This window comes from Eubalaena glacialis, chromosome 3, assembly GCF_028564815.1.
Source record: "Eubalaena glacialis isolate mEubGla1 chromosome 3, mEubGla1.1.hap2.+ XY, whole genome shotgun sequence".
In the NCBI taxonomy this organism is placed as follows: Eukaryota; Metazoa; Chordata; class Mammalia; order Artiodactyla; family Balaenidae; genus Eubalaena; species Eubalaena glacialis.
The window spans coordinates 182371784-182388221 of record NC_083718.1 but is presented as its reverse complement, the minus strand read 5'-3'; the positions used below and the strand labels follow the sequence as shown (position 1 = coordinate 182388221).

The 16438-nt window shown below is 46.5% G+C and overlaps 2 protein-coding genes across 2 annotated transcripts in view; one reads left to right on the top strand and one right to left on the bottom strand.

Annotated features, from left to right (window-relative positions):
- Positions 1-4743: 4743 nt before the first annotated feature.
- SDHB (succinate dehydrogenase complex iron sulfur subunit B) overlaps positions 4744-16438 on the bottom strand; it is a 35789-nt gene continuing 24094 nt past the window's right edge. Inside the window, exons 3-8 of the mRNA XM_061184864.1 lie at positions 14976-15061; positions 12266-12402; positions 11521-11637; positions 8996-9097; positions 7591-7713; positions 4744-4977 (exon numbers count right to left, since the gene is read on the bottom strand). Of these exons, the coding sequence (XP_061040847.1) occupies positions 4900-4977; positions 7591-7713; positions 8996-9097; positions 11521-11637; positions 12266-12402; positions 14976-15061 (643 nt within the window). The 3' untranslated portion in view covers positions 4744-4899. The remainder of the gene's footprint in view (positions 4978-7590; positions 7714-8995; positions 9098-11520; positions 11638-12265; positions 12403-14975; positions 15062-16438) is intronic.
- LOC133088926 (small ribosomal subunit protein eS19) lies at positions 15852-16363 on the top strand. The gene has a single exon (XM_061187063.1). It carries the CDS (start codon positions 15880-15882, stop codon positions 16315-16317), a length of 438 nt encoding a protein of 145 aa, XP_061043046.1. The 5' UTR covers positions 15852-15879; the 3' UTR covers positions 16318-16363.

The following is a 16438-nucleotide window of genomic DNA, read 5'->3' as shown; positions in this document are numbered from 1 at the left end:
CCAGAGAGACCTGGGTTTGGATGTGCATCAGTTGCTGTCTAGCTGTGTGAGCTTTAAAAAGTCACTTTCCCTCTCTGAGCCTCTCTCTTCATCTGTGAAATGAAAGCTGCTGGAAAGATGAAATGGGGTGGCAGGAACTTGGCAGAGGCCAGTTGCTTTCTTGAGATCCTGGTGCTGGGCTAGAAGCTTCATAAAAGCAGGGGGCTTGGGGACTGCGTCGCAAGATTGGTCCCTCATTCTTCATATTGCTACTTGGCATTTAAGAGACTCCATCCTCTGAGCCATCTGGGAAGGAGCCGCACCTGCCGCTTGGTCCATGGTCTTCATGGGGCAGGAGACCAGAGGAAGCTTCCTTCCAAACCACAGAGGATGTGGGAGGCCTCGCCTCTGCCCAGGGTTACCTTTGGGGAAGCGGCTCTCACTGTGGTCATCTGGGCGGTCTGCGGGCTGGGCTGCAGTCATCTGTGGGCTAGGACCCATGGAGGAGATTCCCTTCTGGGGCTGTTGCTCCCTTGGGGGCCCACAGGAAGGACATAATATGCCTGGTCCTGCAACCAGGTAGGGTAGGGAGAACCCGGAGAAAGAAAACCAGGCACGGCTTTCTTGACATAAGAGAAGCCGTCTTTCGTGATCTAAGCCTGGCCACAATGCTCGCCCTAGAACAGGTCTCAGTAATTAATGATCTTAAGGGAACAAAAGAATAGACGACTGTTATCAGGCAAGAGAAGTAACAATAGCAAAGATATCAGTTGTAAAGACTCCCAGTTCTGTTTCAGTGGTGAAGATTAGCCTGAAATGCTCAACCACCAGATCAACTGGAACCTGAGGGATGATGATGTTGACCTTTTCTGACCCTCGTGACTTCAATTAACTAAAGCTTGGACTCTGTCGACCACCCAAGCCCCTTCATGAATAGGTATGTACCCTTAGCTTAAAACTTCCCCGATTTTGCTGTTGGGGAGACACTGCTTTGGGAGAGATCCCAGTGTTCTCCTTACTTGCTGCAAAGAATAAATCCTTCCCTCTCCTGATCTTTGGCTTGGTTGTGTCTTTTGCCTCGACACCTACCAAGAGGTAAACCCAGTTTTCGGGTAACGGTCCGAGTGGCAAAAAGCTGGAGAATTCACTAATTTGTACTGGTTTATTCTAGAGCATTGCCAAACTTCTCAGTTTCTCTAGTTTCACTAGATTTTTGCAACAAAAGGGATTTTCTCACCAAGATTGTGGCTGTCTAGACACATAAGGTGCAGTTTCAGCAGTCTGTCTTGTATATAGTTTCCCGGGCAAGGAGGAGGCTGGAAGAGAATTTGAGTGTTGGGAGTCAGCGGCACACCCTCTGGCACCCAGCAGTCAGTGTGATGTGGGAGATGAGAAATGAGCATTTTTAGTCTTGCACAGATAATCCATCCTCTGAACAGGAGGTCTCTAACTCTGGCCAGCTGTGTCGGAAATACACCAATTTTCAAGTCCAGAGAGCTGGGAATTAATCACCTTTTTTCTTTTTTCCTGGCTGTGCTGCGTGGCTTGTGGGATCTTAGTACCCTGACCAGGGACTGAACCCGGGCCCTCAGCAGTGAAGGCACAGAGTCTTAACCACTGGACCGCCAGCGAATTCCCAGGGAATTAATCACCTTTGTAGTAGGATTCAGCCTTCCACACAGTAGGTATTTGAGACAAATCAGTTAAATTGAGTTTATGGAGCATTTGCTAACTGCAAGCTAGATGCTTTTCACATTTATTATTATTATTTTTTAAACTCATATATGTTAAGAATTTATTTTTAAAGTTTTTTTTTTTCAGCTTAAGTATAATTGACAACATCGTAAGATATTTAAGGGGTATGATGTGGACTTCCCTGGTGGCGAAGTGGTTAAGAATCCACCTGCCAATGGAGGGGACACGGGTTCGAGCCCTGGTCCGGGAAGATCCCACATACCGAGGAGCAACAAAGCCCGTGCGCCACAACTACTGAGCCTGCGCTCTAGAGCCGGCGAGCCACAACTACCGAAGCCCGCACGCCTACAGCCCATGCTCCACAACAAGAGAAGCCACCGCAGTGAGAAGCCCCCACTCGCTGCAACTAAAGAAAGCCCGCACACAGCTATGAAGACCCAACGCAGCCAAAAAAAAAAAAAAAAAAGTGTGTGATGTGATGATTTGATATATCTATATACATTGTGAAGGGATTTTTCCTCATCAGTTAACACATCCACACCTCACATATTTACTTTTTTTTCTTTTTGGCGAGAACTCACATTTATTCTTATGTAGACTTTACCCACAATTCTGAGAGGTAAATGCTCTTAATTCCCATTTTATGGATGCGAAAATAGAGGCTCAGAGGTTCAACAACTTGCACAAAGACCGGGTAAGAAGGGATGGCTGGCTTCAGCCCTAGAGAAACTTGAAGCATTCCACAGGATGATTTTTGTGAGTGAAAGCACATTGTCTGGACACTATCAGAGAACAGAAGTAGCATAAAGGACAAAACACTGTCTTTCTCTGCTCAAGCCTGCAGTTTTATTAGGAAAGTCTTTGTGACTTGAAATAGAACATTTGCCTGCAATCCAATGAAAGATTAAATAAGCAGTAAGTTAAACTATCAGTTGATAACATATTCTAATTTAGCTCGAGTTTAAATGGGGTGAGTGACCTACAGTTGCAAACTTGACGTCTAATGAAGCTGATTTGAAGTGGCAACTCCCCAGCCTCTCCTCAGAAGCTGGCTGGTGCAGAACTCATCTTTACAAGCCATTAAATTAGTCATGAGAAAAAAACCCATCTTTCTCCCTACAGGTCTAGTGATTAGAAGCAAAGTCAAATTACCCATGAATCCAAGGAATGCGACCTTCTGCGGGGCTGTCTGAAACCAATTAGGTGTGAACAGACCTGGAAGGCAGATTTCGCCCTACTGCCCGCCCAGCCCGGGTATGGAGGGCTCCCTGAGGGTTTTCCAGTTCTCACTTCCGAATCTGGAGCTTTAACGTCTGAGGACTGTGTACTGTGTGGTCTTACTGAGGTGGCCAAGAATTTTGAGATGCTAACATAAGGGCGAAGACTGTGTTCTCTAAATTTCTAATAATTTAATGTTGGTTCCTTTTTTCTTGGTGAACTTGGCTTCTAGGTGGGAGGGGACAAATCTTGTTCATCTTTACCCCCAGCACCTCACCTCTCACAATGCCAGACACTAGTGCTTTTGAACCATCCCCTTTTAAAGCCAGAAATGCTCATTAAGATTCATTCTTGGTGAGTCAGATGTTTTTCTTAGCCTCCTGATACAAGAAGCCTGTTTCCAGGATGATCTCAATGCTACAACTTAAAAACAGCCTTGGAGTATTCCTAAGAGTGAAAATAGGGTCCACCCGAATGTGCGTTAACAGGGGAAATGGGTAAATAAGTAATGGTGCATCTACGCCACAGAGCAAGAAACCAGTGGTTAAAAAAGCTAAGGTTGAAAATAAATTTCACACACACACAGGTAGATCTTTAGTAGCACCAGAGGCCCTTGTATATCGTGGGGTAAAAGTAGAAAGCTGCTGTTATTCACAACAGCTAAAACATGGAAGCAACCGAAATGTCCATTAACGGATCAATGGATAAACAAAATATGACACATACATACAATGGAATATTATTCAGCCTTAAAAAGGAAGGGAATTCTGACATGTGCTGCAACAGGGATGAAACTTGAGAACTTTATGCTAAGTGAAAGGTGTTACAAAAAAGACAAATACCATATAATTCCACTTATATGAGATAGAGTAGTCAAAGTCACAGAAATAAAGTAGAAGTATGGTGGCTAGAGGCTAGAGGAGGAGAAATGGGGAGTTAGTGTTTACTGGGCAGAATTTGAGTTTTGCAAGATGAAAAGAGCTCTGGAGATAGACTGGAGTGAGGGTTGTATGATAATGTGAATGTACTTAATACCACTGAATTCTCCATTGAAAAATGGCTGAGGTGGTAAATTTTGTGTGTATTTTACCACAATGAATAAAAAAGACAAAATAGAAAGTTGCTAATATCAATATTTTGTACCTTATTTTTGAAGGGAAAAAAAACTTTACATATGCTGTGCATTGTAGTGACATAAAGGTCTGGAGGAAATGTGTGAACTGTCAACAGGGGATGTGAAACTTGGGGAGTTTGAGGGGTTTCCATTTTTAACTTGACAAACTTTTACACTGTTTGCTTTTTCAGTGTTACCGCTTTTGTAGTAAGCGTCAGAGCCAAGGCAGCAGTGGTGGGAATTCATGCTTCCCGTGCGAGGCCTCTGGAGGTCATTTGTGGAACTAACTGGAGTTTATGGCTGTGCTGGAAGTATCTGTAACCTGGCCTCAACGAGACAGAAAAAGACTTACCAAGATTTGGTTTGAAGTAATTCTAATACTGAAAGCTGTAGAAACTGGGATGCCGTATAATGATGAGCCACTGTTTACTGAGCACCCAGAAGTGCAGGCATCCTCACACCAGGTGGCTGAGGGTGGCACAGCTAGGAATCCCATTTTACAGATGGGCAAATGGAGTAGCAAAGAGAAGGGACTTGCCCAGTGTCGTCCAGCTGGTGAATGGCAAAGCTGGGAACAAGCCCCAGGTCCTGCGTGACACCAATTCTATGCTTGTCCCCATCGTAGCCACCCCCAATGGTGGCTCAGTTCTGGAGCCCTGGCCCCCTCTTCAAGGACAAGGACTCCTCCTTCTGGCACCTTCACATCCCACTGCAGCAAGTACAAGGAACAGGCTTGCTTTTTTGTTAATAAAGTAGAATAACATTTATTTATTTATTAAAATCTTTATTATACATGCTGTATTTGTGGGAAATCGAGACCTTTGAAGGAACTCAGATTAGATACAAATTACATTCAGCTGAGCTGGTTACAGTCATGTTTAGCATGGGAACACTTAAGCTGAAGCTTTCTTTTCCTTATAGGTTGCCATCATTTTCTTGATTTCAGCAATAGCTTTCCCTGGATTCAGCCCCTTGAAAAAAGAGAAGAGAATCAATACCAAATGGTAAGTGAAACTGAATGGAAGAACCCCATGACCTTGGGCGACCCAGGACCTCCTGACCTAGCTGGTCAAAGCACGGTGATTACAAATCAAGTCCTTTAATACCCAGGGGTTTGGGCTAAGAGCTCTCTTCTGTTTCCACTCTTAGACGTTTGAAAACGGCCAGCTCCCTCTGGCAGGAGCCCTGTCTCACTGAATTCCTGCTGGTGAGGCTCACTGTGGCAGGTCAACGAGCGCAGGGAAGAGTCATCTCTTCTATGACTACAGTGTCAAAATCAGCCAGTTATCTCTGAAGGTTTCACATCATTACCATTATCATTCAATCATCATCACCAGAAATCTGCATCTGCAAGCCCTCAAAGGTATGTGGGAGAAAGGAGCCTCTGTTAACCTTCCTAAGCACCACTGGTTAAGTGGCCCACAACACTGGATTAGCTGCAGTTGGCCTCACAGCTGTACATCTGTCCTGCATGAGGTATGGCAATTAAACCCAGTGGGGGCCAGTCTCGTAGAAGCAGGAAGTGAGATCACCAAATATTTGGTAAAATTAGACAAGTACTCATCTGAGGCTAGTGAAGGGTCCCCTCGTTCAATTTAATTTAATTTATTTATTTTATGTGGCTCTGCGCTGAGCGGCATGCGGAATCTTAGTTCCCGTGCCCCCCTGCAGTGGAAGCGTGGAGTCTTAACCACTGGACCGCCAGGGAAGTCCTGGGTCCCCTCATTTTAGAAGGACAACTTTAACTCTGAAATTAAAGTGTGGAAAGAAAGAAAAAGAAAAAAGATCTTCAGAGAGACAGAAAGGGAAAGAGAAGACACTCTTTAAAACACTGATACGGAAGGATCCCCGAAATGTGTTAAGTGAGAAAAGGTAGACACTGTGACAAAGGACACGTGGAACATTTGCGTGTAGCACAAACTATCCCTGGAAGGACACACAGGAAGCTGATAACACCACCAGGGAGGGGGCTGGGGCTGGGGCAGGAGGAAGGCCCTCCACAGCATTTCCTTTTGAACGCTGAGCCGTGTACGTACCTGCCCCATCAAAAGGAATTTAGAGTCAGCAACCAGACTGTACCCAGTCCCAGCGTGGGAAGGAGGCACTGGGAGGCTGGTGGCCTGCTTCTAGGCCTGCCCTGCCCCCAACCTGAGAGTGACCTTGGCAAGATGCCCCCACCCCCAACTCCCGCTCATGGGCTCAGCTTCCCCACCTGTAAAAGGGGCTGCACTTGACGATTTTTGAGGTCCCTTCTAGTTCAAACAATCTGGGCCTATGTCTAGCTTCACAGCCCCAGTGTCCATCCCTGCTTTACTGAAGGGGAGGGCAGGACAGAGAAGTCTGTCCTTGGTTGTCTGGTCTGTCTGCTGTCCTCTGCGATGCAAACATTCACGCCTAGGAGCGCACCGCAGGATCCTCTGCGGAGCTTTTGAAGAAATACACAAGCCAGGCCCCAGCCTTGGAGAGGCTGTCTTCTGACTGACCGGCTCAAATGGGCTCAGAACCCGTTTGTTTTGCTAAAGAACAGAAGGTCCCGTTAAGTGCTTACTATGCGCCAGGCACTGTCCCAAGCACTTCAGTGGCACGACTGGCCTCAGAAGCCACAAGGCTCGCTGAGCAGAGCCTGGGTAGAAATGCAGGCAGCCGGATGCGGAGCCTGAGCTCCCCCGCACCGTTCGGGACCCCACCAGGCCCCGTGGCCCACCCCAGTGCCGACGTCACATGAGAAGCACTCTGGCAGGGGAAGGGGGGGCCCTTGAAACACTGCGGAATTACCCAGTCTGGATTTCATGTTTGTTAAGATGTGCTGCCTTTTCTTTCTTTCTTTTTTAAGCTGCTAACTGGTCGTGCTAGAGTTTTCCATCTCGCTGCCTGCTTACTCACTGCACCTTTAAAATGAAATTGCTCTGCCCGCAGTCTCTGCTCGAAGGGCAGCCCTGGCTGCTCCCCGCCCACTGACGGGACCAGGGCTGGCACCTGACGGTAGCTGGCCGGCCAGCTCTGACGTGGGCTGCGCCGTGGAAAGCTAAGCTGGGCCAAGGAGACTCCCTCCGAGGAATGTGAGCTGAGAAATGTGGAGAGAAGCCAGGCAGATGCTGAAGCCGCAGGCAGGGCGAGTATGAACAGGAAGCAGGAAGTATGAACAGGAAGAGGGAGTGAAAGCTAAGTAAGCAGGAGCTCCGAGACTGAGGAAAGACACGCAGAGGAGAAAGCACAGGCTGGCTGCCAGGGAGCCGAGCGGACCGGCAGCCATGTTGCCACACAGAGACCTTGGGGCCCGAGAGGGAATGTAGCCCTCACAGCTGCCTGTGCTCAGACGGCTTTCCCCCCGTGGCTCCCACAAAGTCAGGGCAAACCCAGGTTCCTGTTCATGGGTCCTCGTGGCATCCGTGACTCCCACCAGGCCCGTGTGAACCCGACTTGGAAACCCTTCTCAAGGGGGCCTGAGTGAGCCTGTGCCCCGCAACGAAGCGCCAACACCCGCAGGCTCACACGGAGGGGAGAGAGCTCTCTGCTCCCCGCCCGCTGCCTCCTCACGAGCACACGGCAGCGCTGGGCCGCGCGGGGCGCCGCAGCCCGCGTACCTTGGGACAGGAATTCGTGCAGTTCATGATGGTGTGGCAGCGGTACAGAGAGAACGGGTCCTGCAGCTTGGCCAGGCGCTCCTCTGTGAAGTCGTCTCTGGAGTCGATCATCCAGCGATAGGCCTGGGGGAACCGGGGACTGGTGGGCTGAGCTGTCACCTTAACTGGCCAGAGCAGTGCTCTGGGTCAACTCAAAGCTCCAGGCACGCAGAGGAACAGGAATTCTCAGCTTGGAGGCCATCTCCACACTTTACTTCTTGCCATCTTTCAAGGAAAGGCTCCCAACTCTTTTGTAACATCTCTTGATCACCTTGACTAATGAGCCCCACCAACCTTTGAACCACATGCACCTGGTCGCTTAATTATATACCATCAGGCATGGTCTTCTACTGATTTCATGTTGCTCATTAGCTTCCTCCCTAGATCATGAATGAGTGAAGGCAGGGGCGGTATCCTTGACTCTCTTTCACTGCCTTCAGAGCACCTACCCACTGCCTTTGAGTGAACTGATAACAGACCTGCACAGAGAGAATATCTGTTCTACTTATTGATTCTTTTGATTAGCGTATCCGTCCCAGAAGCCTGAGATCAGCCAGCTGAAAGGTGATTAAGCTCCTGATCACCGGGCCGGCTCCAGCAGTGTTACCGACACCACTTTTACATTTCCCAACAACTCAGATCACTGGTACAAGAGCCAGCTACAAATGTACCTCATTACTCAATCTTTAATTTGGCCAGGAATCAATCAGTACTGCTGCTAACTGGTCACACAACCACAGAACTTCTCTTTTTGTGGGAAAATGAGAAACAAGAAGTTGTTTTTTTTTTGAGTTGCTTCAGAGTCTGTGAAAAGCACTGACCACAAATCTAAAAAGTATGAGCTTTCTGGGAACAAAGACAGTGACTCTGTCTGCAGTGAACTACACATATAGTGAAAGACACTGAAAAACAATACTACTTTCTTTCCAAGCAACCCCTAAGCCCAGTACTGCAGGCTTTCACTAGCCTGGAAACAATTTCCAACCTTGCAGCTGGGTAACTGCTCCTCAACGAAATTTCTCTCTCCCCTGCTTCCACGTTAAAAATCCTGTGAGAGGGAGATGGGGAGCCTTCTGACAGACGCAGTCTGGGGAAAGCGGGCAAGTGGGCAGGGAAGAGCCAGCAGCACAGGGAAACATCTGAAACATCTGCAAGGCATGGTGTGCCAACCCGCAGCCACCGTCCCTTGGCGTGACCCTCACCACACTAAATGAAGGCATTTTGCAGATGAAGCCCCAGATTTACTGAAAGCCAAGTGAAGGTGATGCAACCAAATACCATTTGTAATGGATGCCAAAGAAGGAAGCCATCGCCCCTCAGAACATCTGGTTTCCATTTCTCTTACAGTAATGAAGGAGCACCTTACCTGCATAAGAACCGCGGGTCCCAAGTACTTGTCTCCATTCCACCAGTAGCTCGGGCAGCTGGTGCTGCAGCAGGCGCAGAGAATGCACTCATAGAGCCCGTCCTGTGTGGGGAGAAAGGGCAATGAGGAGCCCACCATGGAAGAGATGGTCGTGTCCTGAGCTGATTAAATGTGAGGTCTGGGGTCAGTGCACGAACAAAGTGCCTATTCGCACGTGAGTTTTCTTGGCAAAATCCTAGGAGTGGTTTGCAGAGATTTATCAGATTCATAAAAAAGATATTGGAATTGAAATTTAGACATTTGCTGGATTAGAGCCCAGAGTTCTTAAGTCCAAGTACAGTGTACTCATCCTTTAATAAATAACCCCTCACTTATCTTAAAAAAAAAACAAAAACAAAAACATGGAAAGAACTTACCACTTCGCATGCAGTCTAGCAGCAATGAAAAAGGCCCTGAGTGCTGAGGCACCTAGCGTCTATACCGGCCTCTGCCCTGGCTCAGCAGACACCTCAAGTTTTCGATGGGAAGATCAACATCATCCTAATCAGCCAACCAGCACTGAGCACCATGTGCCTTACTGACTACCTCATTTGACTGTCACAATAATCCTGGGGTGAGTGCTATTAGATTCCCATTTTACAGGTAAGGAACTGAGGCTCAGAGAAGTTAGGTCACTTGCCGAGGGTCACACAGCTGCAAACAGCAGAGCTGGGATGGGCCCCCAGGCGGCCTGACTCTGGAATCTCTCCTCTAACACTGCCACACTGACTCAACTTGCCCAACCAGTTCTAACTGGACTTTCTGATTTGGGGAACAACAGAAACTGATTAAAAGTGGCAAAACAGGAGGGCACGCTGACATCTGAAGTGACAGCTGAAAACAGATGACACAGAGTTGATGGTCATGATTGTAACCACGAGTCTTCAACAAAAATTATGTTCTGTTCAGGCAGCTGGTGAGAGTGTAAACTGGCCCCACTGTCTAGAAAGCATAAGGTCACAGGATTAAGAGCCTTCATGATAGTCATATTCTTTACTTATAAAAGAGTAGTTGTCGATAGAGATTACCTTTGGCTGGTGGAATTACAGATTATTTGAAAATTAGTTCTCTTTTCCAATTACCTATAATGAGCATTATGGCTTTTAAAATCACGAAAAAAAGTTAGGTTCAGCAATATTAATTTGAAGAAGTGAAAAATGCTAAATAAGCAAATGTTTGGTATTTAAATGAATGAATTTTGACTACCTAGAAAACATGCTCAGGGGAACCCTCCAATCCCTAAAAATAGTACATCAAGGAGATGTTTATAAGCTACAAGCTTTCCTACCTGAGGACTGTGAGATGACAAGCTGGGCCAGGGTGGCCAGTTCCAACCTGGACCCTGGGATGCGTCAGACTCCCTGGAGTTAGAAACTGGGGCAGAGCTATGTCCTGAGAACAAGAAACTCTTGGAAGAGAAGGCAGCTGCTTGCTCTGAATTACAACATCACCACGCTGACCCTCAACATCTCGATGATGACAGAGCTGGGCATTCTTACCAGGACCTTCCTTTCTTAATATTTTATGGGGAAGAGGAGAGGGGCTAAATGTTCCCCCAGACCTAAAAGGCAGAATTCATTTATTCATTCACACAACTCATATTTGTTGATAAGATAGCACATGCCAGGATCCTGGGATCCAGAAAGGGGTGTAAGACACAGCCCCTGCCCTTGAGGTGTGCGCAGTCTGCTAACGGACTGTCATGTAAACGAATGAAGTGGCGACCCTGAGACAGCACGAGTCCTTCCCTCGTGCAGGCGTGATGTTGGGACCTATCTCCATCTGGTCCCCTTCCCACTTCTTCCTCTCCAAAGGACACCAAGTGTGCAGGGAGTGAGTGTGCGTGCCTCCTTCTTAGAGGAGGTAGAAGTGTACACGAGAAAGAGACTACAAGCTTGCTAATAACCCCTTCACTTTCAGAGACTTCATAGCCTGTACCCAGGGGTAGCAACTCCAAGAGTGAGTGGGCCTGTCACAAGCCCACATCGCGTCACTAGACGTGTGGTGTCAGGAAAGCACAAAGTTCTAGTTCCAGTTTTGCTCTCGCTTCTCTCACTCCCATCTGCAAACAGGGTGGTGGCAGCAGGACTGCAAACAGCCGGCATGTGTTTTATTTGCCCACAGGGTTAAAGAGTAACTCTGATTTAGCTGTCAACTTTTCAAGACCTGGCGATCTACATACTGGTTTCTTTTGAAAAAGACAAATAATCCGGCAACACGGTAGCAGTGAGCCCCTCTAGGCAGAGCACTCCAGGGCCTTGGTCCTCTCTGGGCCCTTCATAGGTTCTCACTACCCACCTGGCCCCGATAGGATGGGTGTCCAACCCTTGGACAGATGGTTCTGAAGTTCCTTTCCAGAAGACGCTGAATGGTCTGCATCATCTCATGCTGTGCCCCCCATCCCCTCTGCCCCTAAGCCCCACTTCCTGGCAAACATCTTTGCAACAAAATTCCTCAAGTCAAGACAATGAACAGGGACTAATGACCAGTTTCTCACGATCTTCTATGGACTGCAGATACTGCTCCTTGCCTTCCTGGGATTCATCCTTCTTCTTTAAATAAGGCTCAATGGACTTGTACTGGGCATAGAAGTTGCTCAAATCCTGAAGTTAAGAGGAAGAAGAAGAAATGGGTCAGATTCCACCACCACTCCTTAGCTTTCCTACTTATCCCATTTTTGGGACACTGCCCACTTTCCTGCCCTGTGACAGGCGGTAGTCAGACTCTCCTCCTTTGGCATGGATACGTGCAAAGATCACGAAAGGAGAAATGGTCACATGTAAGCGTGGTTAGGGAATTTCTCCTTCACCCACTCGGGAAACTTTCCAACCCCACAGTCCTTTCTCCCCAGATGCCCTTGAAATCACCCAGTCAGGGAAAGGGAAGGTGGTCAAATATAGGGAGGTAGAAATTAAAACACATAAGAACGGCTGCATTCCCAACTGATATTTGCCACAGGAATTCTTTGTTGTTATGGCCAAATTCTTCATTTCTGAAACTGTTCCAAGTCTAAAATTCTGTGCCCTGTTATTCCCAAACAATCCTCACCAAATGAGCTGCTGGACGATCTTCCAGGCCATTTACCTTCTGCCATTCAAATTCCTTAACTAAACTCAAGACAGGAAAAAAGCACAACACACATACCTCCTGCCCCCCTTAAAAAAAAAAAAAGCGGGTGGGAGGTGCTGGGGAGGTGGGGAGAGAGACACACACACACGGGCAGGAACTCACAGGAACAAGATCCTTTATCACATACATATGTGGAAGAGGGTAGATTTTTGAAACTTTGTTGAGGTTGGTGTCAATCCTTCGGGTACAAGCGAGAGCGTTGCCTCCATTGATGTTCATGGCACAGGAGCCGCAGATGCCTGAGACACAGCACAGTTAACACTCCCCTACCCAGCTGCAGGCAGTCCAGCTGCAATTCTCCCTTCCGGACTGTCCTTACTCTACCAGCAGGAGCAGCACTGACATGGAATACACCTGTGCAGAGGTGCCCGCTGCCTTTTCTCCTTCCCATGCTTCTTAGAACGTAGATCTAACGGCTGTAGTTCCAAAAACCATGTTGTGAAACCAGGAGGCAACCCTGAGGTTGGAAGCTATCTGCTCAGGATGGCACTGGAGCACAGAGGAGCCTGGGGTGCTGCTGGCATCACGGAGGGCCCACGCCAGTCCTAGCTCTTTGCTTCATATATTTTGAGAGAAAAACCAGCCTTTGTTTTCTTTTTTTAAGTCACTGTTATTTGAACTCAAACTCTATTTTTTTAAGCTTTTTTTTTTAATTTGGCTGCACCACAAGGCTAGTGGGATCTTAGTTCCCTGACCAGGGATTGAATCCAGGCCCGCGGCAGTGAAAGCGCAGAGTCCTAACCACTGGACCGCCAGGGAATTCCCTGGACTCAAACTCTTAACAGATATAACACCCCAAAATAAATAAGTCAACACTGTCTTGGTCATCTTAAAGTTGAGGCCTGGATACAGATTGTCCAGAGACAGCTCTCATTCTATTGTCTCCACAAAACCTACACTGGGGACATGAAACCCACAAAAGCACTGCCTTAGCACTGACTTTTCAAGGAGAATGAGCTAATGTGAAACCAAACCAAAGTCAGCAAAATAAGGTGCTGACCAAGGACCCTGAAACGAGAATTTTCTTAGCCTGGACTCATTTCCTGTGTATGGACTTTCCTAGGTATTTCAGAGTTACAAATGACTACGCACTCTAAGCCCCTGCTACCACTTCTTCTGAAGCTGTTTTTTGAAGGTAGTTAGGCCGGAGAAATGTGGTTTCTTGTGAAACTTGGACTGGGTTACCACTTTCTCTCCCTCTCCTGTTAATCTTAATAAAGGTATAATAGGACAAAAATATCCATCTTAAGCAAATACTCCTACAGTTCCCCAAGAGATCGAATATTATCAGCACATTTATGTGTGCCTGGCATACAACAGAGCAGTATGCTTTTATAAGAAATGGTATACAATAATAATAATAAAAAAAATCCAACGAAACTTCTCTTAAAAAGGCTCCCCTGGAAATTCTCTTCACAAACTACAAGGGAAACAAAAGTAGCCGTAATTAATATCATTCTGCCTCATTTTTAAATTTTTGCCCACATGGGCCACACCTTGTGTTCTTGGCTCTGAAAGAGTTTTATGGGGAAGCTTACTGAAAAGCGTCTATTTCCTGTGTTGTCAGGACTTATGTGGGAAGGCTGGTACTTAATTACAGCAGAATGTTCCCTAAACAGCAGGATTCAGCCAAACTATCATACCGGTTAGCATCTGCTACATTGAATCCAATCCTGTAAGATTAGCTGAATCAAAACAGATGTCTTAGAAGTAGGACTTCAAATGCTTGAGATGTACAGCAGAACACAGATAAAGAGCGATGGGCCAATAGCTGTAACAACTTTTTCTTTTATGGAACGTTATTTTAGGGAGAAAGTTCGATCACAGCCCTTGGTCTTGGCCCCAGCTCTTTTGGTTTTATCCCAGGTTTTCCGAGCCCGGCCAGTGAGTGTATCACCTGAGAGTGCAATTCTGGAATCTGACAACTTTGGCTGAGTCCTGGCTCCCGACTCACCATCTCTGTGTCCTTTCAGAAGTCCCTTAACCTCCCTGGGCCTCAGTTTGTTCACATGTACGCTGAGTGTAAATGGTAACAGCACCTGTCTGTCTCACGTAAAGTGCACAGAATGGAGTCTGCACAGTCTGTGTTCCACAGCCATCAGGATCAGTTAGCCGTCATAGCACCCTGTGTGATTTTTCCCACATCTGAGAACCATCTGAATGATTACTTAGGAGTTTACTTTAAATCAACTCATTTTACCTTAAATTCATATTTAAAAATCATTTCTATCACTGTTACATTGTCATTAGTAATTATATTTTTCTAGTACATAAAATCAATACATAGCTATTAAAGAACGTCGGTATGCACACTGCCTGGAATCAGTAGCACACTGTAGGAATTGCTGTTTCCATCCAGAACATTCCTACTGACCACCTGCTCTGTGCACGTGTAATGCTGGGAGCTGGAAGGGGACGCATGTCCCCCTTGTTGGACAAGTGTTAAGTGTGCACGAGCACCAGCTAGAAATTCCCCACTACCCCCCTAAAGAACGAGCTCCGCGGTGACCAGCTAGCATATCTGAGCAGGTCCTTGAAGGGTGCAGCAGCTCACAGGGACCGCCAGAAGCAGTAACCATGCAAGTGAAAGCTCCTGAAGGGAAGCAAACTTAGAAACCAGAACTTATACCAGAGTTCAAATTTCCAACACTTCTGCCCAAGAAAAGGAAGTGTGACTTGTGGCAAGGTCACCTGGCAGAGCGCTGCAGCCATCCTCCAGGTATCCCCTGGTATCAGTTCTGGCCAGCCCAGGCCTCTTTTGGGAAACAGAACAAAAGTGTCCAAGCCTAACAACAGGGAAGGAAATGCTTACCTTCTCTGCAGGATCTTCGGAAGGTCAAGGTAGAATCAATTTCATTCTTAATCTTGATTAAAGCATCCAACACCATAGGACCACAGCTGACGAAAAAAAAAAAAAGGAAAGAAAAAAACTCACAAAAATAACAAACAGACCCAGTTGTATTTATGTGAAGTTCAATCTCCCTACACTTTATCATAATATGATCTGAGACAGCTGCATATATTAGCTGCTCTTCTTATCCATGGCCTTCTCAGGTCACATTCAGAATTTTTTCCATAGTTTTATTTTTGCACATTCTTACACATTTTAAGTACAGCAGAGTTCTTACACATTTTAAGTGCCACACTGAATATACATTTCTAGGAAATGGAAAGCTAAAGACGAAGAGAAATATTTAGGTTAGGAGACAACTTCCATATACTGGCAGTTTTTATATTTTCTTCTAAAGCTCCCTGAAAAGTTTTCCCAAATAATTTATTTCAAATTTTAGTTTTATTTTTTTGGACAAAAATAGTAAGTAGCTTTATATGGTTAGTTAACAGCTTCCCATCTACAAAGCACAGACAGCAACGCCCACATCTCACAGGACTGCTGCAGGTGAATTAACATACAGGAAAATGAAACACTCAGAGCAGTGTCTGCCACATACATTCGGTCTCACTATGATTATTATCATGCAGAGACTGTGACTCTATGGAAATGGCTTATTCTCTCTGAGCCTCAGTCTCTTTATCTGTAAAATGGAATTATTATTTGTATCACAGGATTATTATGAAGATTAAATAAAAACATGCAACAACAAGGTCCTACTGTATAGCACAGTGAACTATATTCAGTATCCGTGATAAATTATAACGAAAAAGAATATGAAAAAGAATATAGCCTTTTCCCTGGCTGGCAGCTCGGAGGCCGCACGATGCCTGGAGTTACTGTAAAGGACGTGAACCAGCAGGAGTTCGTCAGAGCTCTGGCAGCCTTCCTCAAAAAGTCCGGGAAGCTGAAAGTCCCTGAATGGGTGGACACTGTCAAGCTGGCCAAGCATAAAGAGCTCGCTCCCTACGATGAGAATTGGTTCTACACACGAGCTGCTTCCACAGCACGGCACCTGTACCTCCGGGGCGGCGCTGGGGTTGGTTCCATGACCAAGATCTACGGGGGGCGTCAGAGAAATGGTGTCATGCCCAGCCACTTCAGCAGAGGCTCCAAGAGCGTGGCCCGTCGGGTCCTCCAAGCCCTGGAGGGGCTGAAAATGGTGGAAAAGGACCAAGACGGGGGCCGCAAACTAACACCTCAGGGACAGAGAGATCTGGACAGAATCGCTGGACAGGTGGCAGCTGCCAACAAGAAGCATTAGAACAAATGATGCTGGGTTAATAAATTGCCTCATTTGTAAAAAAAAAAAAAAAAAAAGAATATATGTATAACAGAATATATGTATGTATAACTGAGTCACTTTGCTGTACAGCAGAAATTAA